General features: G+C 41.3%; 1 protein-coding gene across 1 annotated transcript in view; it reads right to left on the reverse strand.

The window, feature by feature from the left end:
• trim44 (tripartite motif containing 44) overlaps window positions 1–7463 on the reverse strand; it is a 53221-nt gene extending 45758 nt beyond the window's left edge. Inside the window, exons 1-3 of the mRNA XM_028585162.1 lie at window positions 7165–7463; window positions 5683–6366; window positions 3789–3866 (exon numbers count right to left, since the gene is read on the reverse strand). Of these exons, the coding sequence (XP_028440963.1) occupies window positions 3789–3866; window positions 5683–6327 (723 nt within the window). The 5' untranslated portion in view covers window positions 6328–6366; window positions 7165–7463. The remainder of the gene's footprint in view (window positions 1–3788; window positions 3867–5682; window positions 6367–7164) is intronic.
• Between the last annotated feature and the right edge of the window lie 10288 nt (window positions 7464–17751).

Raw genomic sequence — 17751 nt, forward strand, 5'->3', positions numbered from 1 at the left:
TGCTCACACGTCTTCCTCTCTGAAGTCCTTTAGGACGTCGGTACCACGCAACTTAACCTGCTCCAATTTCAGTCCGCACACCCACACACACACACCCACACACACACACCCCCACGTTTGTGGCACTCTCTTTGTGGGGACCCGTCATTGACATAATGCATTCCCTAGCCCCTTACCCTAACCTTAACCATCCAAACTAAATGCCTAACCTTAACCCTTACCCTAACCTTTACCATAACCTAATTCTATCCCTAACCATAAAACCAAGTCTTAACCCTCAAACAGCCCTTTAAACTTGTGGGGTCCAGCATTTTGGCCCCACAGAGCTGACGGGACCCCACAAGTACAATGGGCTCCCGGTTTTTGGACCACACGAAAATAGTTAACCAACCACCACCCACCCCCCCCCCCCCCCCCCCCCCCCCCCACACACACACACACACACACCAGGAGCAGTCACTCTGATGGTTGCCTGTCATGCATAATAAGAAGCGTTGACATTTGAGAGTGCGGAGAGGACACACCGACAAATACACACATAACGGTCTCTTATACAGTGGCCTGTGAGCGAGCAGGTAAGTGTTTCGCCGAGCCCGCGGCACCTCTACAGTGGAGCAGCACCAGACTAAATGTGCAGGAAGTCCTTGGGGCAGCATTGATATTTCAGTATGATAATAGACATGAACTTGGGCGGGGTGCCGGCTGCCAGTAAAAGCGTTATCTCTCTCAGGCCAGTCAAATTAACCTTCTACATTATGCCACTTAGGTCACATCTTTGCAGGTACTGAGCAATGCTCCTGTGTGCCAGCGCTCTCCAGTGGGTTCAGACTAAGTATTAAAAGCAGAGCATAAAGCAGAACGGGCGTTGCAGGGGTGGTTGAGAGAGCAGCTGCAGCCCCTGTCGACAGTAAGTAGCTGAGACCATAGCTGAGACCCGATCCTGTCGCTCACTGTTACATCTCTCAATGCACAACGCGCAACTGTCTGCGGTCAGGTTTTATTTTCAGAGGCAGAACATTCCCCAGCTATGGCATTTGTAATGGAAATACAGCCACTGTTTTCAAGGTTGACTTGTCAGGAAAATTCGGTTTGCAGCTTTTGTTTCGGTTGCTATCAAGAGAGAGGCGACTGTGTGCGAAATGCACCAGGCCCACTGCTTTTCAGACGGCAACCCGGTGGAGGCTAGACAAAAATGTTGGAAACGGGTGACGGTAATTTCTACTGCTTGTGACCCTTATTTCATGTCGTCGTTTCACATGACTGACTGAGACAATCTGAGTGGCACAAACAAATTCTTGTCACTTTCCCCATTCCTCAGTGACTACCATGGTATGTGCACAAGGCTGCACAAGTGCCATCAGTAAAAAAAACTGAGGTCAACCTTGCCGGCATTATTACAAAGGGTTGAGTGAGTGAGTGAGTGAGTGAGTGTGTGTGTGTAAGCCCTTTCTCCCCATCCTTCTTTCCTTTGTGTGTGTGTGTGTGTGTGTGTGTGTGTGTGTGTGTGTGTGTGTGTGTGTGTGTGTGTGTGTGTGTGTGTGTGTGTGTGTGTGTGATTTAAGTGAACAGAAAAAGTGAAATATTTCTACACTGCAATGCAGTCAAATACAACAGTCCTGTAATAAATACTAATGTTGTGAACTTTAGTATTGATGCAGTCATTAATGAGTAATGAGTATTAGTGTTATATTGGGCTGCGCTGTATTTAAAGGTGTCTTTAATATTTTATCCACCACAGAATGGGTAAACATATTAGAAACCCCTTACAATTTAACACAGTATATACATTACAGCCACTCTCTTAGTCCTACATTGAATAAAATGGTTTTTTTGTTAACTTAACAAGTTCAAAAAGACTTTAAAAACAGCCACAGGGTACTCTGTATGTCTCTCTTATTTTATGCATGACTATGACTATATAGAATCAATTTGAAAATACAACCTCTGACTCAGCACATCATCTGAAGCCTGACATTGACATGACTCAGTAAGCAAACAATGATGCCATCACTTCTACGCTTCAAGAAGAATTATAGCTGCAAAACCCCAATAGGCAATGTCTGTGATCTGTGAATGGGGCGGCATGATAAATATATGGATTGAAATAATTGGCTCTCGTGTTTACTACGCAATGCCTTTATGACATAATCTCTTTCTAATCCCTCTTTATCTCATTCTCGACTGCTGTGTCTCCACTGCTGCAGTGTCTACGTATATCGCTGCAGTGCTTTCTGCTGTACCCGCTGACTTAGAAATGAGTAATAACAATAATAATGATAATAATACATTTAAAGCGCCTTTCATGACACCATCGTTAAAATTATAGTCATCTCATTAAAAAAATTAAAAAATAATAAATTAAAAAAAATTTAAATTAAAAAATAAATAAAAGTCAGTCAGTCCATAAGTAATGGCTTCTTTTTTTCCAAACCTTACCAGAAACCTAAACAACTATAAAACAGATGCTATATTCCTATAGACATAACCTATTTGATAAAAAAAAAAAAAAAAAATAGAAAAAAACTAATTTAGATTTTACGAGACAAAAAAAATAAATAATAATCACACATTCATGATCTTCAAATTGTCAGCTTCGTAGTAGTGATGTGTGGATCGATACTAAAGTATCGATATTTACGATCCCGACGTCTCCTGCTCTAGTATCGATTCTCATATAAAAAGATCGATATTTAAACTCAGTAATTTGGAGTGAGTTTTTATGTTATCATAAGTAACTTGTTGTCACCAGAAAAGTCTGATTATATCCGGTTAGGGGAAGGAACTACTTCTCCTTCCGCCAGTCAGTTGTGTGTGCACCGCGGCTTTGTGACGGAGCCGGCCGCTGCAGCAGCCCTTCTTTAGTTTCCGGCTACGAAGAAGGCTGCAGACTGCACAGGAGTGTGTGGAAAGACAGTGAAATACAGTGGTAACACTACAAACCTCGCTAAACATCTGAGTCATAAGAGTGAATATACGATGATATAATATAGCGTCAGTCTGAGGAGGAGGTCCAGGGCGAGAAGACCCAAGGTGCTAGGGCAAGACATACTTCAATCAGGGAGTCATATGGCAGCAGCGGCAGAAGTTATCCAGGTACAGGGAGATAGCGTGATAGTCGCGTTATCACTGACTGGGAAAGTTATTCACGTTGTTAAGGCTTTAGTTTTTTAATGTTCAAGAGTTCCCCAGAATCCCAGCATTCTTACAACAAGCTAACAGAAAGCAGTTTGTTCTGAGATTTTCTTTATAATGAAATAATATGAGAGTAGTTTATTGTCTTGTCATTATGCAGCTATAATTTGGAATTGGCAAGCCTACAGCCTACGTTTTTACTTTACTTTAAACTAGTTGTCACATCAAACAAATAAAAATTGTAAAAAGTATTGGTATTGGTATCGGCAATACCAGCCTGGGTATTACTTGGTATCGGATCGAATAGGAATTAAGTGGTATCGCACATCACTACTTCGTAGTTAGGAAAGTCACGAACTGGGGAGACTGAAAATATAAAGAACTGCACAAGATGACACGAAGAATAGCCAAAAAATTGACCCGCAGGGGTTGCAGTGTTCATTTGTCAGGCTGGCTGAGACTGCTGTCATTGCTTGCGAGGAGGTCAAGTCCACCTTTTGTTGCTGCTGAGAAATTCTCATTTCATTTGATAAGAGCTCATTTCTAAATGAGAACAGTTGAGTGCAAATCCTTTGGGGTTTTCTAAAAATGGCCCTTACTGTGTAACTCGCGTTAAGATTCAAGTCAGTGTTCTGTGTGCAGGAGTTTGCACTCACCTCGGGGTTGGTCCACTTGGTCTTGATCTTCTCACCCATCTGTTGCGTACAGCCCAGCAGGTCATAACCTTGCCTGCTCTACAGGTGGAGCAGACAAACACACAATAAACACAACACAGAGTTCATACGCATTTTAACCAATACTTTTCCATGACTTTTTCGGCAAATATCCATGACTATGTGTTGCTGAAAATGTCAGTCGACATAATACAATAAGAATAAAAACCTGTGTTAAAGTTTACCCTCAGAGGTTTAATTATAAAATGAATGACAATTTATGTGGTTGTATCGCTCCCCGAATAAACGTTGAGGTTAAGACGACGTGAAAATACATTTATTAATCACATGTTATTATGCTGTGTTAAAAAAAAATTCCATGACTTTTCCAAAACTTTCTGGGTCTTTTTATGTTTCCAAAACCTTTCCAGGCCTGGAATTTGCATTTTTCAAATTCCATAACTTTTCCAGGTTTTTTTCAAAACGTATGAACCCTGAGAACACCGTGGCGCAGAGTCCGCCACTACATAAAACACAGCACGTACGTACACAGAGTTGCTCGGTTACTGGTCATCATTTAGAAGAGCACCACCAAATTAACGTATGCTTTAATTATCAGTTTTATAACTCTATGGAAAGAAAGACTGGGCCCGAAAATCTCAGGATTGACAATGTGACGATATTGTTTGCTTTGCTGTTTCTAGAAGATGTTTACACACAGAAAATGCCATGGTACATCCTTGACAGCTCCCCAGTCAAACGCAGGCTACAATTTTACATAAACTTTGACATGTTACATGCTCAGAGCAATGTACAGCAGCGGGACATCATATCACTACACCAGGAGATAAAGGGTTCTTTTACATGAATACACTGACAGGGTAAGCAGGATAAAAGCTAGAGTAGGTTTAGAGTAAATATTGTGGCCTTCGGCTGTGTGTGTGTGTGTGTGTCTGTGTGTGACCCTCTTTGTCTCTCATCAATCCATATGTGGCCATGATGTAAAAGTAAGGCAGTGTATTACACTGCTCTACTTTAGTTTTTTCAGATGTTCAGCCACAGGGTAGAGGACAAAACTCGTGCTCTGTGAATTACAGTCAGCACGCCACGTGCGTCATTACCGCTGTAGCTAAATGCACCGGATTTGTGATTCCGTTTATTTTAGTGTTCACAAACAAAACCCTTGACTGTTCAAAATATTAATCCAAAACTAAGTCCTGTTTCATGATGCTATCACACATCTGTTAATTGGTCCTAGGTTTGCGAAAACACAGTGAGTTTGAATGCGTTCAGTGGGCTGATAACATCGGACTCTAAGCGGTTCTATAATCATCACAAACACTATGCTCGGCAGAACTGAGCCCAGTGCGATAACGGGGTTATTCTCAAAATCCAATGCAGCATCAGCCCGGCGTTCTGGACCAACTGCAATGCCGCGCGGAATGAGTGAATGGTGACTCCATGGACCTATTTATTATACCTGAGGCAAAAAGCCATCTGGAAATGGAAGCGGGGTGAAGCCATGATTGGCAGCAAGCCAAACGGACAATGGGATAATCATAATGATTCATTTCCATTTCACAGTTTTCATCAGAATTATTTATGTAGCTGTGTAATTGAATCAATTTATGAATGATGTCATGTGGGTGATCATGAGTTACACAGAGCTCTTAGAGAGCCCTGGTGAGTTGACTTTAAGACTACAGGGCCTACAGCTATTGACATACTACTTAAGATTGAATTTTAAATGCAAACCAGATAGACGCTGCTCTGAATACATTATGTTATACATTGCAGAGCCGCAGATGTTTTGATTTAGTACAGTTGAGGGCATACGGTAAATCACACACAGAGCTGTTTCACCATAAAAACCTGCCATGGTAAGTGTGTGACTCACCTTCTGCCACACGTATGCCTCATGCAGGGTGATGATCTCATGCTCACGGTGCTCACCCTGCACGGCACACACCACGCAGATGATCTTCTCATCCGGTTTACAGTAGAGGGATCCTTCCTGTCCATGCTCCTTGCAGCGCAGTCTCTCTACTGTCACAGTGTCCCTCTTCCCCGCCTCTCTGGCAGCCACGACCTCTCGCCCTGCTTCTGCACCCTCAGCTCCGTCACCCAGCCCGCCCTCCAACTGTACACCATCCCTGGCTCCTTCCCTTTCCCCGGCGTCGCCGCTCTCATCGCCATTAGCCACTGCCACACCGAGTGGCGCCATCTCCTGATTCACGCCCATTCCAGCTGCCCTCTCGGCACCAGCCACATCTTCAGCTCCGTCTCCAACTCTGGAGCATCTGTTGGTGCCAAGTCCATTAGCTTGTGTCACCTCATGGTTGTAAGGCATTATGGGGTGACGTGTGCTGCTGGCATGTCTGTCAGCATGGACAGAACAGAAGGCAAAGCTGCAGGTGTGGCATACTTGTGTGGCCGGCTGGGCCTCATCAGGCTCGCACGCATCACATAAGCCGTCCATCTGCGGCAGCTCCTCGTGTTTCAGCCCCATAGCTCCTTCCTGGGGTTCCCCTTTGCGATCCATGGTGGCGGATTATAATTTTGGAGATAAGAGACGTAAGTCCTTATAGGAGACACACAGAGTAGAAGACAGGTTATTAATAGCTGTGACCTTTTGTGAACGGCACCTATTTTTGCACAGGGGAAAGTCCAAGATCCTCAGGACTAATCCTCCCCCCGGGATATAATATCCCACACCAGATGATGTATGGAGAGAGCCAAAGTCCACAGGAAACGGCATCCAGTGCAACACTATCACACGAGCTACAAAAAACACACACATCGTTTTGCACGGAGAATACACACATCTGCAGTCACGGGACACTCTTATGTGTACAAACACACTCACTTTGTTTACTGAATCCCAAACAGAAAGTGCTAAGTAGGGCTGTACACTCTTATCTCACCTCCATCTACACCTCACCAGGCCCTAACCTTTACATGTTTTGCCCGTTTGTGTCTTATTATGTCCTCTCCCAACCTTACTTTCAATTCTGCGGGAGTGAAGCTGAACGAGTGAAGAGAGACCATGGTGCATGCCTTGTTTACAGAACACACACAACTCCTTTTTTTCTCTCTCCTCATTTTCTCTTTCTCCTCGGAGCCTTCCTCTCTCCTGAGCTATGTGTGTGTGTGTGTGTATCGCTACTCTTCCCCCACTGCTGACATAAACAACCGGTAGAAAAAGGGCTGTAAAGCAGATAATAATAACAAAAAAAACATCCCCTCTTTTACCACAGCTCTCTGCTATTTCTCCTGTCTCACACAATAATACGGTGCTTCCTCACCCAAACACGCACAGGCATTTTCTCCCTCTCCCCGTGGGGCTTTACCAGTTAGCATCTCACTGCGGTGTACTTACTCGAGTGTGTCTTTTCTCGCCTTCTGTTTTCCTGTCTAGGGTATGTTTTGGAATAACGTTAATGTGGAGGCACTGGGCAGTGAAGAAATTAGCTTGACAGCTAGCTAAGTTCCTTAGCACAGCCGTTGTGCCTTGAATTCTATTAACGTTACTGAGCTGTCGACTGATCTACTTTCACTTTACAGCAGATAAGAGGCTCCAGCTTCGATCCCACAGCATTTACTTCCTTATTTGTCTGCTTTTTTTTTCTACTTCCTGCTCGTAGTCTCCTGTGTGTGTGTGTGTGTGTGTGTGTGTGTGTGTGTGTGTGTGTGTGTGTGTGTGTGAGTGTGAGTGTGTGTGTGTGTGTGTGTGTGTGTGTGTGTGTGTGTGTGTGTGTGTGTGTGTGTGTGTGAGAGAGAGCGGCGGAGGAGAGACACGCCGAGGCTGGAGAGAGAAAGCCCGTTTGGCAAGCAGCACTAGAGCAGACAGCGACACTCCTCACCGGAGGCAGGTAACGTCAGAAGGAAAATACTCTCACAGTTGGAATACGTCACTTTAACTTAGCTAGTTGTTTTCATGGTCGAGCATCAGCTAGTTATCTTCAGATGTAGTGATGTAATAATGAACGCTAATCGTGCCTAAAAAAGACATGCAGCAGGGACACCCCCCCCCCTCACCCCCACTATATGTATACAATTAAGTTGCATATTTAACTGGGCCTACAAAAACGTGAAGGGCAGCCTAAAGTCTTTACATATACCTTTTTGTTTTTGTTTTTGAACTTCACTTTATTCCAGAAATCATATACAGATTATAATGATATAAAGCATATACAGGTCATCATGTACATACCTTTTTTTTGCACAGAATCCTAAGCTATGAAAATAATAATTGTTGGCATGATTTTATAAATCATCTCTTAATGTTAAACATACATGTGGCACAGTGAATCCTTATTAACTGTAGCTATCTGTGGATGGCTATACCAACCAATGCCAGTCATCAATGGGGATTTATATTTGCTAATAATATGTTAGATTCATGTTAAGACATTTTAAAAAAAAACTTTCAAAAATTAACAATAATTTGGAGCCCCCCTGCAGTGACTATGAGGACCCCCTAAGGGTCCCGGACCTTAACGGTAATGTTACCGTTAAGTTACAGTCGGTTAGGAGCTAGATAACGTTAACGTTACCTCAACTGAAGTTAACGTTAGCTAGCACTAACTGTACATTTAAAAACAAATTACATCTAAAAAAAGCTTTTCTTCGTGTCACCACATTTTAAAAACGCTAATTAAAATGAAAAAAAGAAAGAAATGTATACAAAACTCATCAGAAACCACATGGGGGGACAGTCTGCATAAGGTACCCAATCAATAATATTTATGGATTTCGTTTAGTGTACAGTACACAAACAAAGATGGTAACTGGAAACCTTAGCCATTTTGGTTGTCTTTATTTAGTTATTTATTAAATACATAAAAAATAGCAGTGATAATGACAAAATACAATTGAAAACTGTAATAAATTAATAGGAATAAACTGAAAAATAATTGCAGGTTATTGTTTATATGTTGCAAATATATGCAAAACCAGGCTTGTATGAAGTAATGTGATTACATGGTTGTCTTTATGTTCTGTACTGGTAAGTCATACATTTTTTTTTTTGTGTTGCATAACCAGTTATATCTATTATAATAGATTGAACAAACTTGGTCCCAACCAATAAAATATTATAAAATTGCTTTGTAAGAAAGAATGTTGCAGTAGGACATAAATCATGGCCAGAGCTCAAAGACCTGAAACAGGGGCGTTTCTAGGACTTGAGAAGGTAAGGTATTTAAATACACTGAATGCAATTCAAAATGGTGATTGCCTTGCTCAGCTTGTTAGCCAGTGTATGTTCATTTCAGCTGCCCAGTTTGTAGATGTTAGTTAGATCAGATGGCACCAATAGTTGGCCTGTGGGAATCATCAGAATCAGAATCAGAAATACTTTAATAATCCCAAGGGGAAATTATTATTGTTACAAACTCCAGATATACAAACAACATATATTACCCAGACAACATATATATTAAAAACAAATTTACAGTAGTAATATATAAAAGATCAAATGTACAGTATTAATGTGCAAGGAGTGCAAAATAAATAAATAAATAAATCGCACAGCGCCTGGCAACCCAAAGCCATGGTTGTTGTCCAGATTTGTGGGGTGACATATGATGTGGGGGGGTCTGGGAGTCCTACCCCAGAAAATGTTACACATAATTTCCTCCATTTTGGTGAATTTGTATCTATTTCTACCTTTTTTGAATCAATTTATGCCAGAAATATATATTTTTTATGTGAAGGGAGGGGAGCATAGATGACAATTCAAAATATAAAAACATATTGGAATGCATTAAGGCTCTCAGGCATTTAATTTCAAATATGTTTTCTCCTTTATATCAACTTTTGTCATTTAATGTTATCTGCTGATTCAGCACACATGTAGTCATACTCCTCCCTTCTCTTTTGTGTCTTTTGTTGGGGAAGTAACCTCTTTAAATGTGCATGTGGCACTTATTCACCTCAATGATACATTCATTTAAAATCCTTCATAAAGCCCTGGACTGTAATTGCTTATATGTGTTATATATATATGTATATATGTGTTTCAGCTTTGTGCACATTGAAAATATAACTCATCCCATCTGTGTTCTCTGAGATTTGGAGGAGTCGTGATATTTTGAGAAAAATAAAGTCATAATATTACAAGAATAAAGTCACAATATTTCAGGAAAAATCCACCTGCCCTGTAGTCTGCTGTACATAATGGACCTGGCAACGCCGATGATCTGAAACACTTGTATTGTGACTAATGACACTTTCGACCTGAGACTTTACACTTGAGACTTCTCCCCAAATTTCCAAAATTGTCTTCTGTTTAAAAACAGTGATGTACTGCTGGTATTCAAATATAATCATTAATGCTATTAAAGTTATACTAACTGTGGCCAGTTTAACTCAGTTGGTAGAGCAGGCGCACATATATAGAGGTTTACTCCTCGACGCAAAGGCCGCGGGTTCAACTGCGGCCCTTTGCTGCATGTCATTCCCTCTCTCTCTCTTCCCTTTCATGTCTTCATCTGTCCTGTGAAAATGAAGGCCTAAAAATGCCCACAAAAACAAGTTATAGTAACAACAATGGCAATATCTGGGGATGAGATGAAATTAAACTCCTGCCTTGTGGTTTCCTTCAGGGGGATGAGCAAAGTGAGCGAAAGCAATATCGTATGAGAAAATGTAGTCCTGTGTTCCCAGTGAGTGCTGAATGGTGTTAAAAGAAGTGCATGTCCAACATGACATCATGACTTTGCGTAAACATTATCTGTACGCATTTTGAGCTATCCGCGTATGTCCACGCTCTATACAGCGGACGGCAGTCTGCAACGTCACAGCGTAAACATACACGCCACGTGGCACTTTCTAAAGCCACGTGGCGTGTTATCGCAAGGCTGCGTGTTATCGCGAGCCTACGGTTGGGTTTAGGAATGTCACACGCGGGTTGGGTTTAGGAAAAGAACTGGTTAGGTTTAGGAAAACAACAAAAGTGGAAAGAAAACATCGCGCACGGGACACAAAGTCACACACGGAACGCGATCCCCGCTCTCCTGGGTGAAAGTCCTGTGTTTTACCCATCCGCCACACCGACCAACCTCCCTGCGCGGCGATTCGCCCTTTCATACTACTTGCTACGGCGTCAATTCACACGCAATCGCAAGGTAATGTAAGTCAATGGAGGCCAAACGGCGTTGATAAACACGCTAAAAAACCAGTATGCATCTTGATAACACGGCAATAATGGCATACGAATTGGCGTGTCATACGTACGCCACTTCATGGTCAAGGTCAAGGAGTCTTTATTATCCCCGAGGGGCAATTCGTTGTGCAGCAATAGAATGCAACATAAACAACACATAAGCCATACAAACAACAGACACTATCAATAGAGGACACAAATAAATACATACTACACAGAGTCCACATCTCACGTTGAATTATTAACAAAGCCTATAGCAACAGGAACAAAAGAGTTTTTGTGTCTGTTTGTCCAGCATTTAGGCAGACAGAATCTGCGGCCAGACGGCAACAACATAAAGTAGCTGTTCAGGGGCTGGCTTATATCAGCCAGGACTGACTGGGCCTTCTTCAGGGTCTTCGTCTCATATTTTTAGATTTTAAGTCAGTCAGAGAGTTGTGGGAAATTTTGCCACACACTTTAGTTATGCATTGCAGCCTGTTTTTGTTTTTAAGAGTGAGGGACCCAAACCAGCTCACAAAGGCAAAAGAAAGAATAGTTTCAATAAAACAACAATAAAACATCCTCATAAAGGTCTTATCGACATAAAAATTGCGAAGCTTACAATAAAAAAACATCCGCTGGTGTGATTTTTTTTTTTTTTACATGAGATCAGTCTGGCATGTCATTGGTCATTCATACATTCATAAGAAATGACAGCAAAGTGAGTGACAGCCACAAGGCCAAACAGAGATTTCTTTCTTATTTGAATACAGGAAAAGGTTAAGCCGGAAGAGTAAAGAAATTGTGAATTTTAACAGGGGTGGTTTGTGGGGAGTTTGGAATTGTGATGTCTGCATTCCCCCTTTCCCTCCATAAAGCAGCCCTGAGACAATGTAGCAGGATTAGAGGTCTGGAGAGAGAGAGACAGAGAGATGAGGAAAAACAAGCTGTTCTCTGTTGAGAGATCTAAAGTGGCTACTGAGCTGGGCTTTAGACAAGCAGTATTTGGCATATAATTGTTGCATTTTACGGTGATTTGAATGGCACACCATAAATAAACCAAGTTCCAAGTAAGCCTCTAGCATCCACTCGAAATGGATTTTGATAAGGATTGCTCTTATAGAAAGGTTGCCACCAGACAAGATTTTGTAGAAGACTATAAACAGAAAAGATGACTCTATGAAAACCTATTTCACTGGCAAAATCAAATTTGACTTGGCGTAAGACTTGCGTAAGCCATACTGATGTAGGCTAACTTTCAAAACTGAAACTTAAATTGGCATTTAATCGTAACCAATGTATTATTCTAATTAGAGTTGTAGCTGGAATAGAGATCATAAATTGTTTTGCAACACAAATTTCAGGAAGATCACATCCAACCATAAATGATATTATGCTGTTGAAACACACAGCATGGTCAAGTTAAATGGTCCCCCGACTTATTTTACAAATATTTCACTGCATTAAACTCTGCTGAACAGTATAAGACAGCATCATCTTGCACATTGCATAACACTGAAAACAATTAAAAGGCTCATTGACTTACAATTCATTAGAATAAACACACTCAATATACTGTAAATACAATATGTGGCTTCTGATTGGGAACTTTCTCTACCCTGGGATTGTAGTGGAACAAAATGTGACACACAATAGGAGCTAAATTGTGTACCTAAATTGTGTTTCAGCAGCCCAGAAAAGGCTGTGCATGGAAGTTGGCAACACAGAGAACATCCAGCTCTTAGAAAAGGCAGCCAAGACTGAAGGGGGAAGCATTGGCAGACAAGCAGAGCAGAAGAAAACACTTACCTAAGGCCTCGGTTTTAACATTGTTTTATTGGCATGAGGTCAGTTGCTGGTTTCAAGATGACATGTCTGTCAGTGCAACGGCACCGGTCAGTCAGAGGAATGCTTCTCTCTCTCTCTCTCTCTCTCTCTCTCTCTCTCTCCCCTTATGTGTTGATATTTTATTCTCTCTGCCAACTCATATTCTCTGGATGCTCTTGCCTTTTCCACAACTCTCTCAACCTGTCATAGCTGTGCAACATAAAACAGAATCAATATGCTGTTTTGTAAGGTTGTTTGTGGATTCCTGAAGCCCGTCTTATACAGCAGGGTCACTAAACTTTGCTGAATAAGTCTTATCCACTCAAAGCTGATCTATAACTAGGACATAAGTAAAGAGAGGTCCCTGGTGCTGCACTTGCTCAGTGTGTGTGTGTGTGTGTGTGTGTGTGTGTGTGTGTGTGTGTGTGTAGAGCAAGGTAGGGGAAGGACACCTGTCAAGACTGATCATAGGCAGTGAGCAGTGAGATACAGGTGAGGGAAGAAGAAACGAGCACACATTGTGCAGGGAGAGTGCATATAAAGGACAGAGATACAGAGCAGCATTTCTTAAAAATGTCATCCAAGATATTGTAAAATCAAGATCTTACAATATTCTCCCAAGAATGCAAGTTGTTGTCGATTTAACTCCATGGTCATTTTGGTGGCTGCACTTTGGTCGATGGTGCTGTTGCAATCTATGCAAGTATTTCTAATTTCCTGTTTAAACGTTTAAAAGGATTTAACCCTTGTGTTGTCTTCCCGTCAGACTTTCGACGTTTTTGAAGCCTTTTTTTTCACAGTTTGTTTTTGCTTTTTCCAACGTTTTAAATTGTTACATTTTTCTTCTACACATTTCAGCGCTTATTTCTACGTCCCATATTTTCTGATATAAAACAAAAATTGAAAACGAGTCAATGTGACCCGAAGTCAACACAAGGGTTAAGAAAACAGGTGTCAAGAATTTCAATTTGTATAAATGTTAGTTGCTTTTTTCTTTTCAAACTTTCTTCTTACATGCTAGAACTACAGTTCAAAAATCCTCTCCTCAAAAAGTCAAGACCTGCTGTCAATTCTGTTGTTGCTTCAAGACCCAGTATTGTAGAAAGTACCTCCTTTTCTACCTCCAGCTAATTCCTAATTAGGGTCATCGGGAAGCTGGAATCTATCACAGCATGTGTTCCAGCCCCCTTGGTGGATTATAGGACCGTAGCTGGCATAATCTTTATTTTATGCAGCACATATTCATCTGGAAGCCAAATGTGCTTATATTGACATGGTAAACAATATCAGACAGCCTCAGTGTGAAATGTAAGAGCGTGAAGTTATCTGAATACATACACTGGTTTATTTTACTTTGAGTTCAAAAGTGCCTATTTGTGCTTTCCTCCACCTAAACCTGTAATGTCAGTCTCAGACCTAAGATCATCCATTTTTAAATTGCTATACTGCAGCCTCTCTTTCCCATTTTCTCAAATGGACATAAATCATAAATATGTCCAGAACACATTATCAGATGTATCACGCAGAACATCAACTGATTATTGTCTACTGCCAAAGGCATATCTACACTAATCTCTGTCTTGCTGCCTCATCTCTCCCCTATTAAAGGAGAAAAACATATTTTGAGTGCTCCCTCATGAAAACAGAAATACTCACATAAGAGAGGGTGGAGACTGAGAGGACTGCTACTTCCAACGGTCGGGTTAATCTGAGTTTAGATTTTACAAATACTTACATCCTGTGGGTGTGTGCGCGTATGCGTGTGTGCATTACCAAAATTCTGACATCATGAGCAATATAGCCCTTCACAGATTATGGTACGACATTGTTCACAATCTTCTCTTAACCTCTGCGAGGCTATTATGAGTTACAGAATCTCTTTATGGCTGCCTCCTCTATTCCCTAGAAAGACAGAATCAATATCCAGCTTTGGGGCTGCAGCCTTCCATCAATAAGTCATTTAATCAATAATCCCCAGAGAGCACTGCATCACGTCTGTTTTCGAAGCCCGGGTTCAACCTCGGACTAAATTACAATTTTTTTGTAGTGATTTATTTTATTTAGGTGATCCAGTTCAATAAGACACAAAATGTAATTTTTTTGTTATTTAGGTTAGCTTTATGAAAATCTCAAAAAAAAGTGTTTTTGCAGACAAGTAGGCTATATATATTTTTATCACTGCCTTTTTATACAGCATATATTGATTGTCTTCTGTCTCCCTGAAGTAAAACTCTCCGTTATACGGCTTTCCTTAGACACAGAAGCATGATAACAGATGGACAGACAGACATGAATCGAAGACACAAAGCACATGAGCCAGGTGAATCCCCATCACTGCCTTGGCATATATTCCTTCACCGTACCTCGCCCTTGCCTACCCCTGTTTGATCATATCCCTGCTCTTATCAGCCTCTTACACACACTCTGTAACCACGGTAACTGTCTTACACCACTAGTCGTAGGGCAGCGATGTGCAACCAGCAGTTTCCTGCAGGCTTCACCGTCCACTTTTTTGCTCAGAGCTGCAGAAACAGGGTGTCGGGGGTGGGGACGGCAGTAATAACATTGTTCAGAATCAAACATCCAGCACGGCTAATGTGATGACTTTGAATTCTCACTGCGCAGTTCAGTGTGTGGAAGCAATTAAGCTCAGGCTTGTATTCCTGAAGCAAATTGAAATGTATCATACATCAGTAGTCCTTTCACTCCGTGGTTACGCATGGGAGAGATATTCAGGCAGTATAGCAGATTACTTTTTAAAATGTATGTTGAACATATAACTTAGCTTGAGCAACAGTTGGATATTTGTTGCATACACTTGGAATTGTATCATGCTCAAAACCAAACATAAATAATATAGCTTTTGAGTGAGAAACAAACCTTTCCTTATTATTTTATCATCTTCTCATGAAAATACTGTTTTTCTGATCCTATTTAAACACTCAGATCATACCTAAAAAGGATAAAAAAAGGAAAAGTGTATTGGCTACACCAGTCCTAGCCAGAAATACCATCTAGTTTCCAGACGTGGTGACACACCTCTGCTGGGCACACACTGTTTTTTCCTAGTTTTTTTTTTTTTTTTATTGAGTGTTCATTTCTTAATTCATCCTATCATCAACTCAATGAATTGTGGACAGTTGTCTCTGAAAACAGACATTGGGATTGGACCTCTCTGCGTTCCAGTTTTTAATGGGAGAGGTCTGTTGGCTGAAGATAGGAAAGTAAACTCAATCTTGCGAAGGTGATCTGTGTATAGGCTGTAGTTTTATCTTAAGAAGTGGCCATCCTTGAACTTCCTGTTGGATTTATGCCCAAAAGGAAGATTTCGGTAATGGACTGTGAGAACAGAGCTGCATGTAATAGGAAAGAAGTGTTCTTGTCAAGGAGTTGTAAGTGTGAATATACAGTACAGTACAGCAGTCCATACATGAATATATGGTAGCACATACAGTATAAACTGCCACAGTCAGTTCATTTCTCTTTTTAAGGTTAATTCATCTTTCTGGGCTTAAATTCCAATGGTTATCGTGGTCAGGTTTTGGTTACATAATGATGTATTATTTGGCCTCCACCCACTGTCACAAAAATAGTACAGAGCACAGGTGCTTGTAGGGCAAACAGGCAGACTATGCAAAACATTGTAGAGCTTGACACCAAAGATGTGGTGCACTTCTGGATTGCCAATGACACTGCTTCTACTGAACAGTGCATGGCGAGTCACTAAAATACCAAAGCAAATATCATATGACAGAGTTCTCCTCTTAAAGGTCCCATGACATGGTGCTCTTTGGATGCTTTTATATAGACCTTAGTGGTCCCCTAATACTGTATCTGAAGTCTCTTTCCCAAAATTCAGCCTTGGGGCAGAATGACAGACACTAGAGATAGTCCCAAAATGAGCTTTCCTTAGGATGTGCCATTTCTGTGTCTGTAGCTATTGAGGAGGAGAGGGGGGGAGGGGGGAAGTGGAGGGTGGGGGTAGTGGCCTTGACCAACTGCCACTTTGCTCGTTTGAAAGCCATGATGCCTCTCTCTCATGGGTGGGCCAAATTCTCTGGGCGGGCAAAGCAGAGAAAGGGGAGGTAACCTTTCCCCTTATGATGTCATAAAGGGAAGATTCCAGATCGGCCCATCTGAGCTTTCATTTTCTCCAAGGCAGAGCAGGATACCCAGGGCTCGGTTTACACCTATCGCCATTTCTAGCCACTGGGGGACCATAGGCAGGCTGGGGGAACTCATATTAATGTTAAAAAAGTGAAATGTTCATGCCATGGGACCTTTAAGGAATCTTTGCTTCATTAGTAGGTAACTGCACCTATATAAACCCATTGTGCTGTTGTAATGGGAAAATTACATTTAAGCACAATTCCTTATATTTTTATGTTTAATTTGTACTTTACTTCTCTCACAAAGGCTGAAAGAGTTTATCTCATTTTCCACATGTAGATTTTGATTCTAACTTTGTGAGACATCCAGTCTGGAACATTTTGTGAGCTCTGTTTGCCTGAACCGATAAAGGTACAAGGTCACCCCAAAACTATCTCATGTTTTCCCATGCCAGTTAAGATGTAACTGGGGGGTGAAAGTCATACAGGGAGGAGGAGGCAAAATGGCTCCAAGATGTCTCTTGCATTTCTCTGATTGTCTTCATGTGTATCAGATTGCCTGTAAGAACTGTAGCGTCATAATAATCTAAGTGTGTGTGTGCTGTCACTCTGAAGATGCATATAAGCCTAGTGTTTCTGTTCACTCATTTGAGAAACTGACTCCACACTGGGCTGCGGCCTTTTGTGAAATCATGTTGATCCTATATTTGCAAATATATATATATATGTTTTTAATAAAATACAAAAACCCAATTTGGTTTTAGTCTCAGTCTGTCTTATTTGTTTCAATTTACTAAACTCTGAAAACTCTTCCCCCTGCTGCAAAGGAAACTTCCACTACACTGTCATGTTTACTCTCATGTGTTTAGTAACTAAACAT

Source organism: Perca flavescens, chromosome 8 (genome assembly GCF_004354835.1).
Source record: "Perca flavescens isolate YP-PL-M2 chromosome 8, PFLA_1.0, whole genome shotgun sequence".
NCBI classification, from domain to species: domain Eukaryota; kingdom Metazoa; phylum Chordata; class Actinopteri; order Perciformes; family Percidae; genus Perca; species Perca flavescens.